Source organism: Gossypium raimondii, chromosome 8 (assembly GCF_025698545.1).
Source record: "Gossypium raimondii isolate GPD5lz chromosome 8, ASM2569854v1, whole genome shotgun sequence".
In the NCBI taxonomy this organism is placed as follows: Eukaryota; Viridiplantae; Streptophyta; class Magnoliopsida; order Malvales; family Malvaceae; genus Gossypium; species Gossypium raimondii.
In genome coordinates this window covers 29,634,751-29,655,969 of record NC_068572.1, presented here as the reverse complement: position 1 = coordinate 29,655,969, position 21,219 = coordinate 29,634,751, and the positions used below count along the sequence as shown (strand labels likewise).

At 36.3% G+C, this 21,219-nt stretch overlaps 1 protein-coding gene and 2 non-coding genes across 15 annotated transcripts; 2 read left to right on the top strand and 1 right to left on the bottom strand.

The window, feature by feature from the left end:
- The first annotated feature begins 2,483 nt into the window (after positions 1 to 2,483).
- On the top strand, positions 2,484 to 2,590 carry LOC128032193 (small nucleolar RNA R71). The gene has a single exon (XR_008188321.1). It is a non-coding gene; the product is annotated as a small nucleolar RNA R71 (small nucleolar RNA).
- Positions 2,591 to 4,269: 1,679 nt separating this feature from the next.
- On the top strand, positions 4,270 to 8,551 carry LOC105791187 (uncharacterized). Of its 13 annotated transcripts, none has more exons than XR_008198876.1 (8): positions 4,270 to 4,943; positions 5,036 to 5,112; positions 5,181 to 5,234; positions 6,020 to 6,183; positions 6,417 to 6,569; positions 7,233 to 7,295; positions 7,986 to 8,115; positions 8,211 to 8,551. XR_008198876.1 is itself a non-coding variant. In XM_052635294.1 (8 exons), the coding sequence occupies exons 3-7, from the start codon at positions 5,042 to 5,044 to the stop codon at positions 8,112 to 8,114; spliced, it is 456 nt and encodes a 151-aa protein (XP_052491254.1). In that variant the 5' UTR covers positions 4,278 to 4,534; positions 4,637 to 4,943; positions 5,036 to 5,041; the 3' UTR covers position 8,115; positions 8,211 to 8,551. The 13 variants fall into 13 exon arrangements, 6 of the variants coding, with proteins under 6 accessions (XP_052491256.1, XP_052491255.1, XP_012474597.1 ...); XR_008198878.1 differs by having other exon boundaries at positions 5,019 to 5,098; XR_008198879.1 differs by lacking the exon at positions 6,020 to 6,183 and adding an exon at positions 5,382 to 5,421 and having other exon boundaries at positions 5,019 to 5,098.
- Positions 8,552 to 20,697: 12,146 nt separating this feature from the next.
- LOC128032125 (small nucleolar RNA R71) lies at positions 20,698 to 20,803 on the bottom strand. The gene has a single exon (XR_008188255.1). It is a non-coding gene; the product is annotated as a small nucleolar RNA R71 (small nucleolar RNA).
- Between the last annotated feature and the right edge of the window lie 416 nt (positions 20,804 to 21,219).

The following is a 21,219-nucleotide window of genomic DNA, read 5'->3' as shown; positions in this document are numbered from 1 at the left end:
AATTCCTTCACAAACTATGAAGTGGCCTTTTTTCCAATTTGAAAAAAGATTTGTTTCTTCATAGCGGCTCAGAACCAATTCTAGATTTTTCAAACAATCTTCAAAATTGTTTCCAAATAGAGAGAAATCATCCACAAAAACTTTAAGGAAATTCTCCACCATATCTGAGAGTATGACCATCATACAACGCTGAATAGTTGCCAGGGTATTACATAATTCGAACGCCATCTATCTAAACGCAAAAGTACCATATGGACACGTGAAATTTGTCTTCTCCTAGTCATTAGGAGCTATGGCAATCCAATTATACCCTAAATACTCGTCCAAAAAATAGTAGAAAGCTTTCCCTACTAACCTATCCAACATCTGATCAATAAATGGCAAGGGGAAATTGTCCTTCCTAGTTTCCTTATTAAGCTACTGATAATCCATGCACACTCTCCATCTCGTGACTGCGCAAGTTGGTATGAGCTCATTATTGTTATTACTAACCACTATGACACCTCCTTTCTTGGGACCTATCTGAGATTAGGTAAATAATGCCAGCATTAAGCCACTTGATAATCTCTTTCTTGACAAATTTTTTCATTACATTCAATCTTCTCTGCTATTAATAGATTTGCTGTGCCAATCCTCTAACAATATTTTATGCATGCAAAACAAAGGACTAAATCCTTTTATATCACCAAGGGTCCATCCAAACGCCTTCTTAAATTTTCGTAGGACTTCCACCAACTTGACCTCTTGTTCGAATGTTAATTTCGTAGAAATCACAATTGGCAAGGTGTTGTTATCTCCCAAGTATTCATATTTTAAATGTTGCAGCAAAGGTTTTAACTCCAATGTAGGAAGTTCCTTTATAGAAGGTTTAGGAGGCTTGAACAAATAAGTCAATAAATCTAAAGAGTCAAACTTTTTCCCTGGTGTCTCCACCATATATTTGGCTTTCATGAATTCACCGAGTTCTACTAAACTTACTTCATCAATCCTTTCTAATGAGTCTTCATTATCATCAGAATTACTGTGGCAAAGTCTAGTAAATTCCTCTACAACTATTTCTATCAAACCAATGGCGTGGCATTCTTTATTTTCATTGACACATTTCAAAGCATCAAAAACATTAAAAGTAACTTGCTGGTCATTTACCCTCATAGTTAGTTTATCTTTCTGTACGTCAATTAGAGTTTTGCCTGTTGCAAGAAAAGGTCTTCCAAGAATAATTGACACATTTTGATCATCTTCAAATTCTAAAATAAGGAAATCAGTACGAAATATAATTTTATCTACTCTTACCAGAACATCCTAAATTTTACCTTCTAGATAGGCGTAGCATCGATCAACTAATTACAAAGTCACCATAGTAGGTCTTCCTTTTCCAATTCCTAGCTTCTTGAAAATAAACATGGGCATTAGATTTATACTCGCTCCTAAATCACATAACACCTTGCCAATATAATGATTTCCAATTGAGCAGGGGATAGTGAAACTTCCTGGATCCTTTAACTTCGGAGGTTGCTGATATTATTTTACTATGGCATTCTAGTTGGCAACACGATCTAATTCTGTCACAACATATCCCTGTATGCCCTTTTTAGGTGTTGTCTAATGTTGAGTAGGTTCTGAGATCTTTTCCTGATTGTGGCTGGATTTGTCTTCCTCTGTCGTGGCATCTTGAAAAACTTCATCCAACTGAGTCCCAATTCTAAGAGTGATGGCCTTGTACTACTCCTTCCTTAGGTTCTCGAATTTTTAGTATCACTTGGCAATGCTCCTTGTGGCTTTGAATTTAAAGCATTCGCTATTTGACCCACTTGATGTTCAAGAGCTTAGAAAGATACAGTCTGACTCTGAATTATATCATCATTTTTGGCCATATACTCACTCAAAAAAGATTCAATAGAATTAGAAGATGATACCTGACCTTATTGAGCATTTTGCCTCGGCATAGGATGATTATAACTATGCGGGTGCATTATGGATATTTTGTCTTGCAACATTGTGTGAACTCCTCGCACATTGATTATTCCAACTAAAATTTCCGATGCTGCTTCCACCCCGGATTGTAGCTATCAGAATAGGGATAATTATTTTGGTTAAAATTACCCATGTAATATATCGATGCTAGGTTTGATGGGCATTCATCAGACACATGATTTTCACCACAATAAACACATGACAGTTCGACTAAGCTCATCTCCTGAGTTGTAGTGGGATTCTTCATTGTTTTGATCATATTAGCTAAAGAAGATACATGGGCTGTCAACAAATTAATTGCATCGAGCTCAATGGTACTTGTAGCTCTCTTATATGTCCCAACTCTTGTGTCACGGTACTGAGAGTCATTGTTGGCAATCTTTTCCAAAATCTTATATGCTTCGTTGTAAGATTTATCCAACAATGTACCATTGGTAGATGCATCAACTGCCATTCTCGTATGTACATTCAACCCATTATAGAATATTTTCATCTGAGTTCGGTGCTGAAAACCATGCATCAGATATTTCCGTATTAAATCTTTAAATCACTCCCAAGCTTCATATAATGTTTCATCCTCTAATTGCCAGAAAGATTTGATATCATTTCTAAGCTTGGCATTCATATTTGGTGGATTATATCGTAGCAAAAACCTGTGACAAAGGTCATTCAATGATGTCATTGTCCCTGACAACAAAGCATTCAGCCATGCTCTCTTATGATCTTTTAAAGAATATGGAAAAAATTTAATTCACAAGGCGTCTTCAGGAACACCCTGTTGCCTAAACGAGTCACAGACCTCTACAAAAAGTCTTAAGTGCAATCTTGGGTCTTCATTAGGTAACCCACTAAACTGCCCTCTTGTTTGCAACATCTAAAACATTACAGGTTTCAACTCAAATTGTCGAGCCTGTATTTGTGGTCTGATTATCCATGGATTCAAATCATCTAAAATTGGAACAACATGCTCTCAAATGGGTCTGTTTCAGTCATCTATCACCTGACGAATATGAGGATTAACATCCTGACCATTTGGACTATTATCAGACCTGGACCATTTGGATTATCGTTGAGATCAAGGTCATTTCCATTCCTAGCCATTTTCGCAGTTCTTTCCGCGTTCTTCGTAAAATTCTCTCGATTTTTGGGTCAGAGGGATACTCTTTGTCAGTAGGAATGCCTCTTCTCATATACTATCGGCAAACCTGTAGAAATTAAATTCAATTAAGTTAAATAAAACTAACAGAATTAAATAAAATAACCAAACCAAATTACACCAAATTGCTGATCCCCGACAATGGCGCCAAAAACTTGTAACTTGTGAATATGATATGTGAATTATGAAAATATACATGTTAGATTAAGTAATAAAGTGATGAGCGAGTATCGTCCCCACGAGGATCGGATTAAGGCACAAAAATGGTCAGGTTATTATAATAAAATGCGATTAATGCTATGGTAAAGCTATGGTAAGTATGTAGTGGTAATTAAAAGGAATAATGATGTATGCAATATGTGGAATTAAAGAATACTTCGAATGCTATGGGAAAATGGGAGTAGAAATGTAATGGAAATTATGAAAATGATTATATGAATAATATGTAACTGACAAATAAACAACTAAGGATGTGATGGAAAAGTTACTACGGCAAAAGATAAGGGTTCACTATACCAAAACAGGCTTTTAGCGGCATTTTTAGTGGCGCTTGGATAAAAAACGCCGCTAACAATCAAGCATTAACGGCGCTTTTAAAAAAACGCCACTAAAGATCGAGTATTAGTGGCGCTTTTTAAAAAACGCCACTGAAAATGAGCATTAGCGGTGTTTTTGAAAAATGCGCCGTAAAAAACTTAAGTCCAACGACATCGTTTTTTGAGTTTTCGGGGCATTAGCGGCGTTTTTGGAAAAGCGCCGCTAATGCTCAGGGTTTTAACGGCGTTTTTTAAAAAGCACCGCTAATGCTCGAGGCTTTAGCGGCGTTTTTTAAAAAGCGCCACTAATGCTCGGGGCTTTAGCGGCGTTTTTGAAGAAGCGCCGCTAATGCTTGGGGCTTTAGCGGCGTTTTTGAAGAAGCGTCGCTAATGCACGGGGCTTTAGCAGCGTTTTTGAAGAAGCGCTGCTAATGCTCGGGGATTTACCAGCGCTTTTAAAGAAGCGCTGCTAATGCTCGGGGCTTTAGCAACGTTTTTAAAGAAGCGCCGCTAATGCTCTATTTTTGAATGAAATAATTTTTATGGCGTTTTTATGTAAAACGCCATAAAAATCATTTTACTTTAAAAAATTGCATCATTTTACCCCAAATTTCCCCCCTTGAAATCCCTAATCTTCCCATGGCCGACAAATATTTTCTATGAGAAAATATTTGATTCTCCCTCCATCTTCCAATCTTTTTAGTTCCCTTCCCATTACAAATCAGTTTTCCATTCCAAACCCTAACAAACGTTTAACAAAAAAGCACCCCTTCTTCATCGTTTTCTCTACTTATTGAAACTTCTTCATCACTTTCTGAGCTCTGCAACAGCAATGAACGACTACGATTACAACAAGGAAACCAAGGGAGTGGGCCCTGTTTCATTCAACTACATTTTTTATTTTATCTTTTCACCTGAAGAAGTTGTTCATCTTAAAGTTACCGCTAATATAATTTAACACCAATTGCAGTGGCGGCTTCCAATCAGGGAAACACCCGCATGTTTAAAAGATTCCTTGTTCGATGCTCAAAACCCAGACGGCCAATATAATTATTAACTCCACTCGAAGCGAAATATGGTAATGGTTTGCTATTATAATCACTTACTGACGCCTGTTGGTGGGGTACGAGTTCCGATTGCCAAGCCTTCCATTTTGAGAGCCGAGACCAACAACCCCATGGCTTCTGATCTCTCCTCTGACCGCTTCGTCTTCTGTGGCGTCTCCTCCTCTTCTCCTATCCGCTGCCGTGATCTAGTTTTCATCATCAATCCTTGAGGTTCTTATTCTTTTCTTCCCTTTTACTCTAAAAAATGTCTTTGCATCCTGGATTTATTACGTTTATTTTAACAAGGGGATTTGGAGGAGCAGGTGCTAATGGGAGAACCGGTAAAGAGTGGAAGAAACTGCTTCCTTATCTTCAATCTTGCCTCGGTAGTAATTGTAATGTGAGTGTTCTTTTTTCCTCTCTTTTTTTCGCTTAATATAATAAGAAAATCTCTTGCATTTGTCTCAGATATGTGAATCTTTGACTTCGGGTCCTTCTCATGCAACTGACATTACTAGGGAGGTAAGAATTAAGGGCTTCGTTTACATTTTATTTTATTTTTCCCAATTTAGACAATGAAATTGAATTTGGTCTAAGATGCCTATGGAAAACTTGAAGTTACGAATGACTATATATACTTGTAAGTTATAAGTGGATAATGGTTTGCAGGCAATAAGGGGGGTGAAGGAGTATGCAGTGCCTGGGATGGGTACTTTTTCCGCTTTATTTACCAAGTTATGTACATAGACAGATATGGTATTGGTTTCATAATCATGTCTAAGAATGCATGTCTAACCAATATTTTAAGATGCTAAAAGCCTCTTATGACCATTACTTTTACGTTGTACAAGCTGTGGTTGTCTGAAGAGTGCATCTTAACTTTTTATCAAGTCTGCTACATGCTAAACATAGTGTTTTTTTAGTAATTTGCACTAAAGATCTATCCTCAATCATTGAAACAAAAGGCTATTGCATTACATTCATGGTGATGTGAATGTAGTCATAGATATATATTATTTATATTATTCAGATTTCGCTGTTAAATATGAGTATTTTAAAGGAGTTTTTGAAATTTTTTTTTCATATCTAAATATGTATTGAGCACTGTTATAAAATAATTTATCTTAACCTATTTAATTTATTACTTGCATTACATAATAGTACCTTGTTTTTGCACCAAGATTTATCCACAGTCATTGAATATAATGGTTATTACATTAGATTCATGGTAATGTGAATGTAGTCACTAGGGCTCAAGTTTATTCGATATTGATGTATACCTGACATAACTATGTTTAATATCTAAGTTTCACCCCACAAGTTGAAGGAATGTTTGCCACTTATTCTTATTCTGCGAAACAAACTGGAGTATGCTTTGACATACAAAGAAGTGATTGCTATTCTTATGCAAAGGCATGTATGGTAGATGGGAAGGTTAGGATTGATAAGACCTACCCTGCAGGTTTTATGGGTATGTGGGACTTGCCATTGTGAATCAACTAAAGTACTTGTATTTTTATTCATATTATAAAGTCATATAAAGTAGGGTGAATATCCTACATATAGACTTATGAAATGTTGTTTCTTTTGTCGAAAGATCAAACTGCATGCTGACAGTATTTTGTTAATTTTGCTGAAAGATCCAGATCTTGTTGGATATCCTACATATAGACTTATGAAAGGTTGTTGCTTTTGATATTTTAGGGCGCACATGGTTTCATGAGGACACATAAATGGCGTGATTCCATAGGAGCTTTTATAAATGTGGAAGCATCTGGGACAGGAGGTCCTGGTTCTTGGCCTTCTTCCGTCTATGCTCAATCAGCAATTTATCCCATGGCACATAGTGTAGCCCAGGTTTTGCTTCATTCTTTTATATATTTTACATTCGTACAAGAGTAATTTTTTTCTTTTTCCATTTCAAATAAAACCATTTTTATTTTATTTTATACATGTTGATATTTGAACTCATGACATTAGCATATATAAAATCTCAACTTTACCACTACAGCAAATGTTTCACCTCACTGAATTAGTGTCAATTGTACATTGAGTCGGTTAGAGAAATAACTTATATTCTTACAAGAATTCTTGTCTTTTTCATTTTAAATTATAAATGTTGAGATTTGAAACCATATCGTTAACATATATAAAATCTCAATTACTAATATTATTGCATAAACAATGCTTCATTTTAAATTTTTGTACATATTAATATTATTAAACAAAAGTTTTCGCCTACACATATTACATATTTTATTTTGTTCATATTGCATATGTTATTTTTAAATAAAAATAATTTTATTTTTGTATGTGTTTTAAAATGCAAATCTAAGTTTTAAAATCGTAATTTTAAAGACTGTATCTTTTAAAGAAATTATCTTTTATGTATGATCTCATAAATCTAGTAATATTTGTTTCTTTTCTTCAAACAAAAGCACTAGATGTAGTACTTAAGTATTCTTTGTTCAGAAATTGATGACAAATAGGCTAAATCTTTGATAACTGGTTTGGATGCAGGGAAGAGAATTAATCATTGCAGAGAAAATAAATTATCTGGTTTTTATGATCAATGCTTTTCAGGTAATCTAGCACCTAAGTATGCATTTTAGTGAATGCTTTTGGATGTTACAAATTCATGCTACTTTATTGATTATATTATCTGGTTTGGATGTTACATTTGAGTTTTAGAAAATGAAAATATTAGAAAAAATTTGCAAATGGTGGTAAAAGGTGGTGGATCTGTATCCTGATGCTACTTTATTGATGGTGGATTTGTAAATTGAAGTGTTTAAGTACTGCAAATTGAAGTATTTAGTTGCTGGAAATTGAGATGTTTTATCGCTGTAATTGAGGTGTATAAATGTTGTTAATTGATATGTTAAAGTGCTGCAAATTGAAGTGCTTAAGTGCTGCAAATTGAAGTGTTTAGTTGCTGGAAATTGAGATGTTTTATCGCTGTAATTGATGTGTATAAATGTTGTTAATTGATATGTTTAAGTGCTGCAAATTTAAGTGTTTAAATGCTGTAAATTGAAGTGTTTAAGTGCTTCAAATTGAAGTGTTTAAGTGCTGCAAATTGAAGTGTTTAGTCGCTGTAATTGATGTGTATAAATGTTGTTAATTGATATGTTAAAGTGCTGCAAATTGAAGTGTTTAAATGCTGTAAATTGAAGTGTTAAAGTGCTACTTTCCATTGTCACCTCCCCCATTTCTTTATGCATCAATAACTATATTAATGAAATCAAGTACTACAATTATATATTATGATAGATGGGGGTTGGAGAATACGATCAAAGGGAAAACATCAGATATGGTGATTCCCAGCCAAGAAGTGGCTTCTTAGGCACCCAACATTTTGCACAACCAAATATGACCAGAACTTCTAAACCTACATGTTGAGGTTGCTACACAAGTCCCTTCTTTTTTTTAGTTTATGTGCTATGTGATGATTGTGTTTTAAAATTTAACTTGTTTTAGTTCCTTACATTCTTATAGGATTCACACTCAAGGAGCAAGAAACATCTCAGCAACTCATTGGGATCGAGCAGTCAAAATTCAGAATCAAGTGACACACAAGAGCTAGATTTGGAGCTTAGACTGTCACTGTAATCAGTAACTTTTTTTGCTACTTTAAATGCATGCTCATGGAACTACATTTTATGCTTTCTTAGAATCGTAAGTTCAAATAAGGTGTTGATCTGCAATTTATACATGCAACTTGAGCAAGTTGATATGAACTAGTTTAATTTTTTTTTAAATTTCAAAGGAATCTTATGTAATCAAAGGCAATTTGACTTGCTGCATGAGATATAGTGAAAAACATTGATCTTCTTGTTCATGAATTTTCATTTTAATACGTCTTCAAATTAAATTATACATGTTCTAATTGGTGGAATTTCACTTTTGTTGTTGCTTCAATCTCTAACCAAACAATGGAGTGATGTATGTACTGATAACAGTTCTAAAGGGGTAAAGAGATAGGAATGGATTTGTGGCATTTTTATAATAATTTTTTTTTATTTTTCATGACTTTTAGCGGCGTTTTTGGAGAAAGCGCCGCTAAAGGTCATGTTCTTTAGCGGCGTTTTTGGGGAAAGCACTGCTAAAGGTATTGTTCTTTAGCGGCGATTTTGGGGAAAGCACCGTTAAAGGTCATGTTCTTTAGTAGCATTTTTGGAAAAAACGCCGCTAAAGGTTATGTTCTTTAGCGACATTTTTTGGGAAAGCGTCGCTAAAGGTCATGTTCTTTAGCGGCGTTTGTTGGAAAAGAACCCTAAAGGTCACGACCTTTAGCGGCGCTTATTTTTAAAAACGCCGCAAATGTTAGCGACGTTGCCAATAGCGGCGTTTTTTGTGGCGCTTGTGAAAGCGCCGCAAATACTTTTAGTGCCGCTAAAAAGCGCCGCTAAAGGCCTAAAAAAAGGCCGCTTAAAACCTATTTTGGTGTAGTGGTTACACGATGTTGAGTGGGAAGTTCAGGATTACTAAGAATCTACTTTTCCAGTCAACAATGCCTCAGCAAAATCATACTTAACCTACTGCTTAGAAGAGATCTAAAGTAGTCTACTTCTTTCGAGAGCAGAAACCTCAAGTTACATTGTCTGTGTCTATAGGTCTTTAATATGATACCCTGCATTGTTTCCTTCTGTATGAATGCTGCTATATGTTTAGAGTCTACTACAATTATCTGTCGAGTACTTGCTCATATAATTAAACCACGGTCTAACTAATCTAACCTTTCCATAATTTAGATTAATTTAAGGGTATGTTGCACAGTCGACTATGTCAAGGGATCCCTCACATACATTTTAAAGAATAAAACAATTGAATGAAATGACAAAATAATTAAGATTTATACTGCAACCATTAAAGACAGTCAAAGTTTCATCAAAGTAATCCCAACCCTATGAGATTTAGCTCATAAGTTGGCAAACAAAATTCAACTCAAGCATCGTTTTCATCACTGTAATTCACTAAGGAACAAATTAGAAATAATGGAAGAACATCGGGAAGAAAACATTTGCTTGCCCAATCCACACCTCAGCTGCGTAGTGTCCTGAGGTAGCTAAAAGGGACTGCCTTTGTTTTTCCTCCTCCTCTCTCTATTCAGCCGCTACCTTCTTATTTTGCCTAAGGATCTTCACCTTTGTTCTCTTTCTAGGGTTTCATGCTTTTCTTCTTTTAATTTTTTTAAATTTTTTCAGGATAATTCCAGCAGCCCAAGATTTATCTTCTCCTTTTTTCTAGGCAGATTTATCTAGCACAAGTAAAGTTGGGCTGAAACTGATATGCGCTAAATGTTAACTAGACACCTTTCCAGCATTGCCACGGCATATGAGTTGGAAATCTTACCACCCTTTTGCCCTCGCAAAACTTTACTCCTTTATTTCTTGTTCCTCACCCTACACCTACCAATAATACAAAACACAACCCTTCCACAAGTAATTAAAAGTACCTAACATTTAAATGCAACCCAAGTTCTAATGCAATGCTAAAAATACTAATGAAATGTCCTAAAATGCAACTAGATGTACTTAACTATAGGCAATTAACTAGGTCTAAATGCATGAAATATAACTTTTTTCAAGAGTTGTCAATTGCTTAGTGCAAATTGTGATGAGTGAAGCTTCGGGCTTTACAGAGGGACACTTTGGTCTTCAAGCATCACGGTATAATGTAAAAAATAAATAATGTCAACTGGTCATTTAGGGTGGCACCATGAAGATGGTATTTAGGTTCCATAGAGTAATACTACGACGACGGTAAGGTCCTTCAGGGTGACACGTCAATAAAGCTTTAAAGTGTAAGACCATAGCTCGGTTATGGCATCATGACGAGTCTATTAGGATACTAAACATGGGGAATAATGTTTAAGACCATATCTCAGCTATGACAACGAATGGTACTCTGCTGGGACAATAAAGACGGGTAGTCGGCCATGACATTAAACATGGGGAATTATGATGTGTAAGACCATAGTTCAAATATGAAAATGAATGGTAATATGTTAGGATAATAAAAATGGGGAAGTCCGCCAGGACGTTAAACATGGGGAACTATATAAGACCATAGTTCGACTATGGCAACGAGTGGTAGTCAACCGGGATAATAAATACGGGGTAGCCCATTAGGATGATAAACATGGGGAAGTATGGTGTGTAGCACCATATCCCAGATATGGTGACAACTAGACATCCGCCAGGATAATACATCGAAGGTTGTCATGATGAGGAAAGGAAGCTCTTAGTACAACACTCGTGGAGAGTAGCATGATTTGATAGAATTGGAACGATTGAGAACACAGGTGTAGGTCAATAGATGATTGCTAGTAGATCAAGATTAGTAATGATTATAAGATGATCAAGCGGAACCTAAATCTAGGGGTCCACCGGTGAAAAGGAGAAGTCCATGATTGGTAAGTCTGCTGAAGTCCACTTTGAGATAGTGGTTACTTTGATTGCCTGGTGGTGGAGGATACCATAACATTGCCAATAGGTAAGTCAGTTGACCAGAGTTATGGAATATAGGAAGTTCGCCAATGGCTCATTGGATTGAAAATCTGTCGGAAACCAACGAAAGAGTATGGTCTGATAGGGATTCATCGAATCTGTGGAAATGATAAGGATGATCAGAGAGTTTAATTTCTCCGCATTAAATATTATTTTAAAAAAATTCTTCAAAACATAAGTGTGAAACTGATTCATCGAATATCACTAAGCTTATCAGAGCATACAGTTGTACTACCTTGATTGCAGGGTAAAAGATTATTGTAGTGGCCATGGGAAAGGACCAATCCAAACTCTGCCAACTTGAGCAAAAAGGGGAACGGTAGCCATAACATGCATATAGAGGGGTATTTTTGGAGGCTTCACGTCAGTGGTTAAGATAGTATATTAAATTCAAAGTTTGTAAATACTTGTATCGAAACCAAGTTTCGTGAGCTTAATACTGGTTCTGTATGGCAGTAAATAATATATAGTCCCTTATAATTAAGTAGAGAAAGTGTATAAGTAGATAGGTTCAGGATTTGTTAAATTCTCTGATTCTCTGTAAAATTCGGTACCCGACTCTAGCGATTGGGTCGGGTATAGGGTGTTACAAATTTAGTGGTATCAGAGCTTCAGTTTAGCCGATCCTCTAGACATGAGAAGTTGGGAAAAGGCCCCCATAAGCTTGTCATGATAGGTTTAGCTTGGTCTCTCAGGTGGATGAAATTAATGTGTATTATGAAGTGGATGCAATTATTTGAATTAATAAGCTAATATTAGGCGTAATATAGTTGAAAGAGGGATAAGTAGAGTAAAGTATGAAAAACGAAAAAAGAGAATAAAGAAAATCTTCATTAAGATGGTAGGGAAGACTTTTACAAGCACATGTATATTTTAATTTCCCCTGGAGTGGACTCTCTTGGAGAATCAAGGACGGATGCCTTCACGTCTTGATTGTGAAAGAGTCAAGATTCCATTTATCCCTTTTGAAATTCCTCCCAACTAGCATCAGAGGGGTTGTAAACATGGAGGCCAAGGTTCGTGTTGGTAAACTTAGCTCACGAGGCCACTCTCTGATGACAAAATGGAAAAGGAACCTGCCAGCTCTTGGAGAGTGGGCGTGTGAACACCAGAGGAAGGGGAGGAGGGGTAAGCGATCTCCTTTAATTTTGGATACAACTCCAGGTCTTATCACTGTTGAACAACAAAGGGAGAAGAAGGATATTGATCTGTATTAAGATGATTTTTCCAAGAGAAGAAGATTTGGACTTCCCTAAGGAGGGCATATAAGTAAGGGAACCGATAGGGGAAGCATGGGGCATTGGGATGGTGGAAGGCGGGTCTGCAACATTAGTAGAGTCAACATAAGGCTCGAGAAGAATTGAAGGTAGAGACAAATAGTGTATTGGAGAATCAGAAGATGAAAATGTTGTATTCGACACCGACGGGGGAGCAGGGAATTCAACCTCTGTAAAGACTAGTTTCTTGCCAGGGTTGTTGTAGGAAAATATGTTTCCACTACTTTCTATAGTGCTAGAGAACCCCCTTTCAAGCCTCAACCTCTTGCGGCTGCTACTACAAGTTTGAACACTTTAAGCAACCACATCCATGGTTTATTGTGCAATCTCAAGCAAAGCCTCAATATCCATGACTCTGGGCTAGGACAGGGTTGTTAGGGGTAAGAAATTAGTAGGAACTACTAGGGGAACAACGAGTTCAACAACGTTTTCAATTAAGTTCCTACTCGAAGGCTCACCCATGAGCCCTGGAGTTAAGGTAAGCCAGCGACAGAGATAAATATTACAAACGGTAAAGAAGAAATTGGTAGGCTCCATGTATTTTCTTACAAGAGCCCAATCTAACACTTCATTGGCCCCAAATGGCCACGCCTCTTCAACAGACTGAACCATTCTAGGATTCATGCATAGATGATGATCGTATGCTTTCCAACCATTTGGGATCCTACTTTCTAACTAGTATCGAAAGACATTTTTGATAGTAAGGAGCCTTCTTAGCTCTAGAGTCCGCCCGTAACTCAATCTTTTAACTTGCGTCACAACGATCTTTGTGGCCAAAGGCTGGATTGGTGACAAGTGGCATCTGTGGGAATAGACTAGCTCATGAGAAAATAAAAATCGCCAGGAAGACTATTTTTCCCCAAAATAAATTTGTTATAGTCCAAACGAAGGTTTGGAGCCCAATATTTGAGTAGGGTTCACCGCCCTAGTGAACACTAAAGTAGATCATTCCAATTGAAGGCCTCTAATTTAAAACTTTCAACCGATAAAAGCATTAGAAGATGCTAAGTAAGGGTGGTTTATTTCGACTATAGCAATTCAAGAAGTATACCTTCAAGGTCTACCAAGATAAACCAGTCAATTGCCCTGGTGCAATTCTGTACTCTTTAAGTACTGTGCAAAAAAATAGGTGTAAGGGGATATGAAAGCCAGCTTCCAACAAGTAAAGGGGTAGAATGAGGCCCTCACTAGAGTCACTCAGACGTCACTCCCTTGAGACGATCTCGAAGTGATATGCAAAGTTAGGCAACCAGATACCACAAGCTGCCAAGTAATTTACCATCTCCTTTAAGGTGGTTAGGCAAGCGTACAACAACATTCTCGCAAAGATAGCCTACCTTGGGTGACCCATTTGATTATGAGGACTAGAATCCCTAGCCCCTACTTTCGATGTCGATGTAATGTCGGACATAACAATACAATTTAAAGCCAAAGAAAGGAAAGTGAAAAAAATTACTTGGGAAATACGAAGTCCTCACGAGAGATGGGTAATTCTAGTAAAGGAAATAAGAATGGAGAAAGGTAGGAATGAAGAAGTTGAAGAAAAAAGATTTAGGGTTCAAAAACGAACTCAAGCAATAAATGAATTAGGGGGAATTCATTTTTGATGAAAGAAAGCCTATACGCCACGATTTAAATAACTAAGCCTGTAAGAGAAGATTCGATTGAGAAAGTTAATAAATTGTCCAACTTCTCGAATCTGTTTTTAACACCTATTGATCCAAGGAAGAGTTTTCCATAAACCCCTCGATAAATGAAAAAATTGGAGGGGTCCGTTGGATTAAGTCAACTATCAAGTTTCTGCAAAATGAGTGTATATAAGGTGGAACCAGATAAATAAATTTTTCCATCAAGACAACCTAGCGCAAGATGTAAGCCAAAGGCTCCATCAGAGAGGCAGATATTCACTATGCATGAGAAATACGACTCCACCATTTAAGTGAGGTAGTTTAAGGACTTTTGAAAATTAGAAGATCAACTAAACTGCTCAAGTAAGTAGGAACGCCTATCTCGAAATTAAGAAGAGGGTTGTCCTAGGAAGGAAAAGTTTACTTGAAGATTGCTCAAGATTAGCCACGAGAGGAAATTTCGAGGACGACATTTTCTTTAAGGGTGAGGGAGTTGTCATGTCCGAAATTCCTAAAGACCCGAACTAAAATAAGAGTCAGGGAGTGGGTTGCATAGAAATAGGAGTTTTCAAACTTAAATGAGATTTTTTTGAAACTTAAGTGGCTGTTTGGGAATGACTAGATTTCAATCCTAGATTACTATGATTGGAACTGACTGGTTCTATAGTGGGAGACAAAATGCTTTAGATTTAGTGGTTGTATTGGTCTGTGGAAACTATGTCAATAGAGTATATATGGGTGTGCGTGGAAACAAAATTTTTCTTAATTATGTTTATCAGTCTTTCTCCCTAACGCATCGTCTTCTTTAGTAGTTTTGAAGAAGAAGAGGATGTTGTTGAATGAAGCTTTGCACGTTGTGGGTATCGCGAGAATTGAAGTCTAGTGGTGGAGAAATTGAGGAAATGGTAAGCTTCCTAACCCCTTTGAACTCGTGAATTTAAGTAAGAAGTAAATTTTCAGGACAAAGGAGGCTCTAGCGTTTGGACAAGCTAACCTGACAAGAATGAGAAATAGGTGAGCTTTAATGTTCTATTTCTGAGTGATCGTCGACCATGTACTATATGAATGGTTTTTATGTTTAATTGTCTTGAGTTGTCTAAAACTGTTGTTATGTATGGATATGGTAAATAAGCATGTTGTACATGAATTGGTGTTAAGTTCTGTGATGATGCTTGATTTTTTCGCTGATTGTGAATGCTAAGCATGTATAAGATGTCATAGGTAATTGGTTATCCGCAGGTGTGGTGGTATGTTGAAATAGTTATGACATTATGCTTGAAAAGTAGCATACCCCATGAAAATATGTTATGCATTGCATGTATTGCATATGGTGGAGTGTGGAGGGAAAGATATGGATAGGATAAATGAAGCTAGGATTTGGGAATAAGAATGTCTGCTAGATACTACCATACGGTGTTGTTGAGTGTAAATCGTGATGTACGAAGCTTTGGGCCTTACGGAGGGAACGCTATGGTGTTCGAGCATCAATGTATAGGAACGACAAAATGTCAGATGGGCAGATGAATGGGAAAATAGAATTTCGTTATGATATCGTCATACGAGGTTGCTTAGTGCAAACCATGACGAGCGTAGCTCTGAGCCTTTTATAAGGGACCCTTTGATGTTCAAGCATCAATGTATAATGTGAAAAATGAATAATATCGACTAGTCCTTTTGAGTGGCACTATGATAACGATATTAAGGTTTCATACAGTAACACTGTGACAATGGTTAACATGCTCCATGGGCGACACTGCGATGGCGGTAAGGTTCTTCGAGGCTACACCTCAATTGAGGTTTAAAGTTTAAAACCATAGCTCGACTATGGCATCATAATAAGTGCTTCAGGATGCTAAACATTAGGAATAATGTGTAACACCATATCTCAGATCTAGCACCAAATGGTAGTCCACCAGGACAATAAGCACGGGGTAGTCTGCCATGACGTTAAACATGGGAAATTATAATGGGTAAGACCATAGTTCAACTATGGCAACAATTAGTAGTTTACCAGGACAATGAACACTGGGTAGTCCACCAATACATTAAACGTGAGGAATTATGGTGTGTAAGACCATATCTCTGCTATGGCGATAAGTAAATGCTTGGAGGTTGTAAAGAAGAAGAAATGAAGGTCTTGGTGCCACTCTCACAGAGAGTAGCATGATTTGATAGAATTGGCGTGCTTGAGAACGTAGGTATGGGTCAGCAGATGATGGCTAGTAAATCAGGATTAGTAATGATTATAAGATGATAATGTGTAACCCAAATCTAGGGGTTCGCGGGTAAAAAGGAGAGGTCCATGATTGGTAAGTTTGTCAAGGTTCACTCAGAGATAATGTTCGCTTGGATAGCCTGGTGGTGGAGGAGACCAGAAAATTGCCAATAGGTAAGTCAATTCACCAAAGTTATGGAATATGAGAAGTTTGTTAAGGGTCATTGGATGGAAAATTTATCGAAAACCAACAATAAGAGTTTGGTTTAATAGGGATCCATCTGTATTATGAGTCATTTAAAGAATCAGAGTAAGATGAATAGTTAGCTAGGGCTAGATGGCATAGTACGAAGCTACCTCGACGGTAGGGTGACCACTCAGATGGTTTATCCATAAAGTTAGAATGGTGAAGATCGAGCTGGTTAAGGTAAAGCAAAAATTTGGAGTGAGGTAGAATCAAGCCAGTACCATTGAAAACTAGGGTTGTAGAGAACGCATTGGTGTCTAAGGCAGTGAATAAGATCGCCAGTTATGAGTTGGGGAAATAGGCAATGAAATGACCTCGTCTGCCTTAAAATTTTTTTCAAAAACATTCTTCAAAACATAAGTGTGAAACTGATTCATCGAATCTCACTAAGTTCATTAGAACTTACGGTTTTACTGCCTTGATTGCAAGGTAAAAGATTGTTATAGTGGCCATGGGAAAGGATCGAGCCAGACTCCGCCAACTTGACGAAAAAGGGCAGTGGTAGTCGTAACATGCGTATAGAAGGGTACTCTTGGAGGCTTTGTGTCGAGGGTTTAAGTGTATTAAATTCAAACTTCGTAAATACTTATATGAAAACCAAGTTTCATGAGCTTAATATTGGATATGTATGGCAATAAATAATATGTAGTCCCTTATAAATAAGTAGAGCAAGTGTATAAGTAGATAGGTATAGAATTTGTTAAATTGTATGGTTCTTTGTATCATCCGGTACTCGAATCCGACGATTGGGTTGGGTATACGGTGTTACATTATTTACAAAAAATCCCTTGATATATATATTAAGTTTTTTCTTTCAATAAATAAATATATTATTTTAATTCTAAACTAAAAATAATAATGTCACCTGCTTCAAAATAAAAATAAAATAATTAAAAAATGTAATCTTCTTTGCTTCAATATAAAAAAAATAATTAAATTAAATTCGGGTCGGGTCGGAGTTAGAGTTGGAGTCGAGTTTCCAATTAAATTTTGGTTTTGGGGGGATTTTTGTCTTAAGAGTCGTGGTCAAGTTGCGATCGAGGTAGGTACCTCAAGTTTTAGGTCGACTTGGGGTGGGAAAAAATCCACCGCACCTCGTCTCGTTGCCATCCTTAGTCTTGATCCAAGCAACTACATTGACTATTCTGAACTACTACATGCAATGTAGGCTTATAACAGCTAGTATCTTATATAAACTTGATTGCACAAATATTAACTTTTTTAGGGTGGGTTATAGAAAGAAAGAAAGATACATCTTAATAATTGGAATAAATTAACCCAACCCAAAGAGAATGTTGGCCTAGGATTTCAAATTTCAAAGCATAAGAATCAAGCTCACAATATGAAGTTGGCATCGAGGATCTGGAAAGAATAAAATAAATTTTGGGTTCGAGTGCTTCTCAACAAATATTTACCAAGGAATCAACAAGGGCGCAAGAGAAGAGAATCTCAATAACGTAGGCCATCCTTAGAAAAGAAATCCCTAACTTCCAAAGATGACTTAGATGGCCTCTTCGTAATATTAACTAAAATTTTGGAGGATGATTGGTGCAGGCTAAAGCTTCTAAAACTATTGATCATTGGGCCCCTTAACCATGAAGATAACACGTTGTCCTTTAAAACTGCTAAAGACCTTTTGGAAAATCATGTTTTAAATGGATTATACATACAAATCCATAAATAAATTTATAATGTCGCACTTAGCATTCCAATCTCTTTCAATGAAGCAAACAGAGATGTTTTAGGCTAGAATCAAACAAATGATGGAGACATTTCCATGATTAACGTATACGATGTGGCAACACGAAGTGTGAAGACTTAACCTTTTGAAAACAAGGAAAAATAGAGATCATTAAGGAAAGCGAAATTACAAATCTGTAAAGAAATTATAATGCCACACTCAGGATTCCAATCTCTTTCAATAAAGCAAATAGAGATGTTTTATGCTAGAAACATACGAATGGTAGAAACTTTTCCATGGTTAGCTGAGCTGCCACCTATTGTGGTGGTAGTTTTGGTACATTTCGACACTTTAGGAGCTTGTTTTCTAAGCATTTTAGGTTTAATTATGTTATTTTTAGCATTAGTAGCTTAAGTACAAAAATAAGTGTTTTACAAATAAATTGATGTTTATTGACCTATTAGGCCAATTTGGGCCTTAGGAAGTTTTAATGTGTTCAATTCAATGTGTAGGATGATTATTTAACAACCAAATAGCCTCATGGATGACACCTAAGTGGAGCATGAGTTCCCAAGACGCAACACGCGAAGCAAAAGACCAAGTGGGAGTTGTCGGGGTTGTGTTGCGACAAAGGGCTAAACGTGGGGAGCAAGGACTGAAAAGGCTAAATTCATTTGTACAATCAATATATTCCGAGATGAGGGCTTCCAGTTGACCTAAATATGGTTTCTAAACGTCTCTATCAATAGTAAGGTTATTCCTAATATGTGGGAGACTGTTAGGAGCCATATTTAGTAGATTTAGGTTTTATTACGTTTTTATTTCATTTCAAAAACTTCTTGTTCTTTTAGACTAGGTTCAGTTTGAACCTAAGTCTTTTCTATTGAAGTATTCAGTTTTATTTTACTATTGTTATTCAAACATCGAAGATCAATTAACAATCACGAGATTACACAACTTCTAGCGCATCTGATTTAATCGATTGAGCAATTTCTTATCTTTTTATTATTTAATTTATTTGAGTTGGTTTGCATGTTTAAATTAAACTTAAGAGTTATGGCATTTAGATCGAGGCTAAATCTATAGGGAGATTAATGATAGATGTGGGAGTAATTAACAAATGGATTAAGGTTTCCCAAGAGGAATTAACTGGTTTTAAATTACGTGTGATTAAATCCTAGGAGCAACAATCCTTTAAAGTAGTATAGGATAAACGAGGTCAAGAGATAAGTTTACCGAATAAATCATAATTTATCCTAGTGGGGAAAGTGAAGTCAGGAGATAAGCGAGTACTTGTCGATTAATTAGTTAGTAGAGGTCAAGAGGTAATACCAGTTAATTAATTGTTAGTTCCACCCAAACCCTAATTCTGAAGTTAATTACAATCACTGAAATGAGTTCATCTTCTACTTGTTATTCTGATTTAGCTGTTCATTATTTTATGTTTATTTAATTTCCCTAATTTAGTTATAATCGATTCGCTCTTTTATTGTTCATTGTCATATAATTTTTAATTATTACTATTTAGACTTATTATTGTAGAAATATATATTTTTTGTTTAATTCATCCTCCCTTGGGTACGATCCTCAGAATACTTATCAGTGTTTTGTTGTAACACATCTATACTATAATTTGACCCGTATACTTGCAGACACCACTGATTTAATTATATATATTTGGTGTGATATTTATACTATAAATGATAACACGTTTAGAGGAGGTTAAGTTTTTGGCGTTGTTGTCGAGGGGTTTCGGCATTAAATCAAAATTTTAATTTATGCAATTAATAAGATAAATAGGAAAGTTAAAATTTATAAGTACGATTTCTTTTATGTTCTAATTTTTATTTCTTTTTTTTTTGTTTTAGGTCTTAGTATGACTCGAAGTGGGAGCATCCCAATCGAGCCATACTATGATCCAAATCAACTTGTAAAGTGTAACCATCAAGTAAGAGGAGACGACCCAATCTCGATAATTGATTTATCTTGGGAGGACCTATTATTTGATGATCCACCCAAACAACATGAGCAAATTTGTGAAGAGCTATTGATGGATCAACGAACATTGTGCAAGTTTGCACTACCAACATTGTATGTCGTATGAGGCAGTATTGAAAGGTTGATAATCAATGCAAATAATTTCAAGATAAAGACAGCTACAATCCAGATGATCCAAAACACCTTGCAATTCAAAGGAAATGTGATGGAGGATTTGAACCAACATTCGAAGCGATCCTTGCAATTTTGTGACACCTTTAAATACAATTGAGTGACTGGTGATGTTGTTTATCTCTAGTTATTTCCATTCTCATAATGCGATATTGCGACCGAATGGCTAGATTCACTAGAACCAAGCTTAATCACAACATGGGATGAACTAGTGGAAAATTCCTCCATAAAATTTTCCTTATCTGCCGCACCATTCAGCTTAGACACGATATCACAAATTTTAAATAATTCGAAGGTGAAACATTATACGAGGCATGGGAGCGATTCAAATTGATGATACGTAAGTGTCCCCATCATGGACTGCAAGAATGACTCCAAATTCAAATATTCTACAACGATGTAGATGGTAACATAAGAGCTAGCATAGATGGAGCAAACGAATGATCTCTTTTGCACCACACATATGAGAGACCATATCAAATTATAAATGGTATGTGATCAAATGAGAGATTCACATACAAACCAAAAATTACAACTATGAAGACAATTAGCAAAGAATATATATATCAATAAACTTTAGAAAAGTTAAATTGTTTGGAAACAAGCATCAAACCTACAAGGGTAGAGCCATACATGAAGAACCAACCGGAGGATGTTAGCTACATTAGTAATAGGGTGAGAAATCCCTATTCAAGCACATATAATCCCAGTTGGAAGGATCATCCGAACCTTAAGTGGGGAGGTAACCAAGGAGGAGAAAATCAAGGGTAGAATAGAT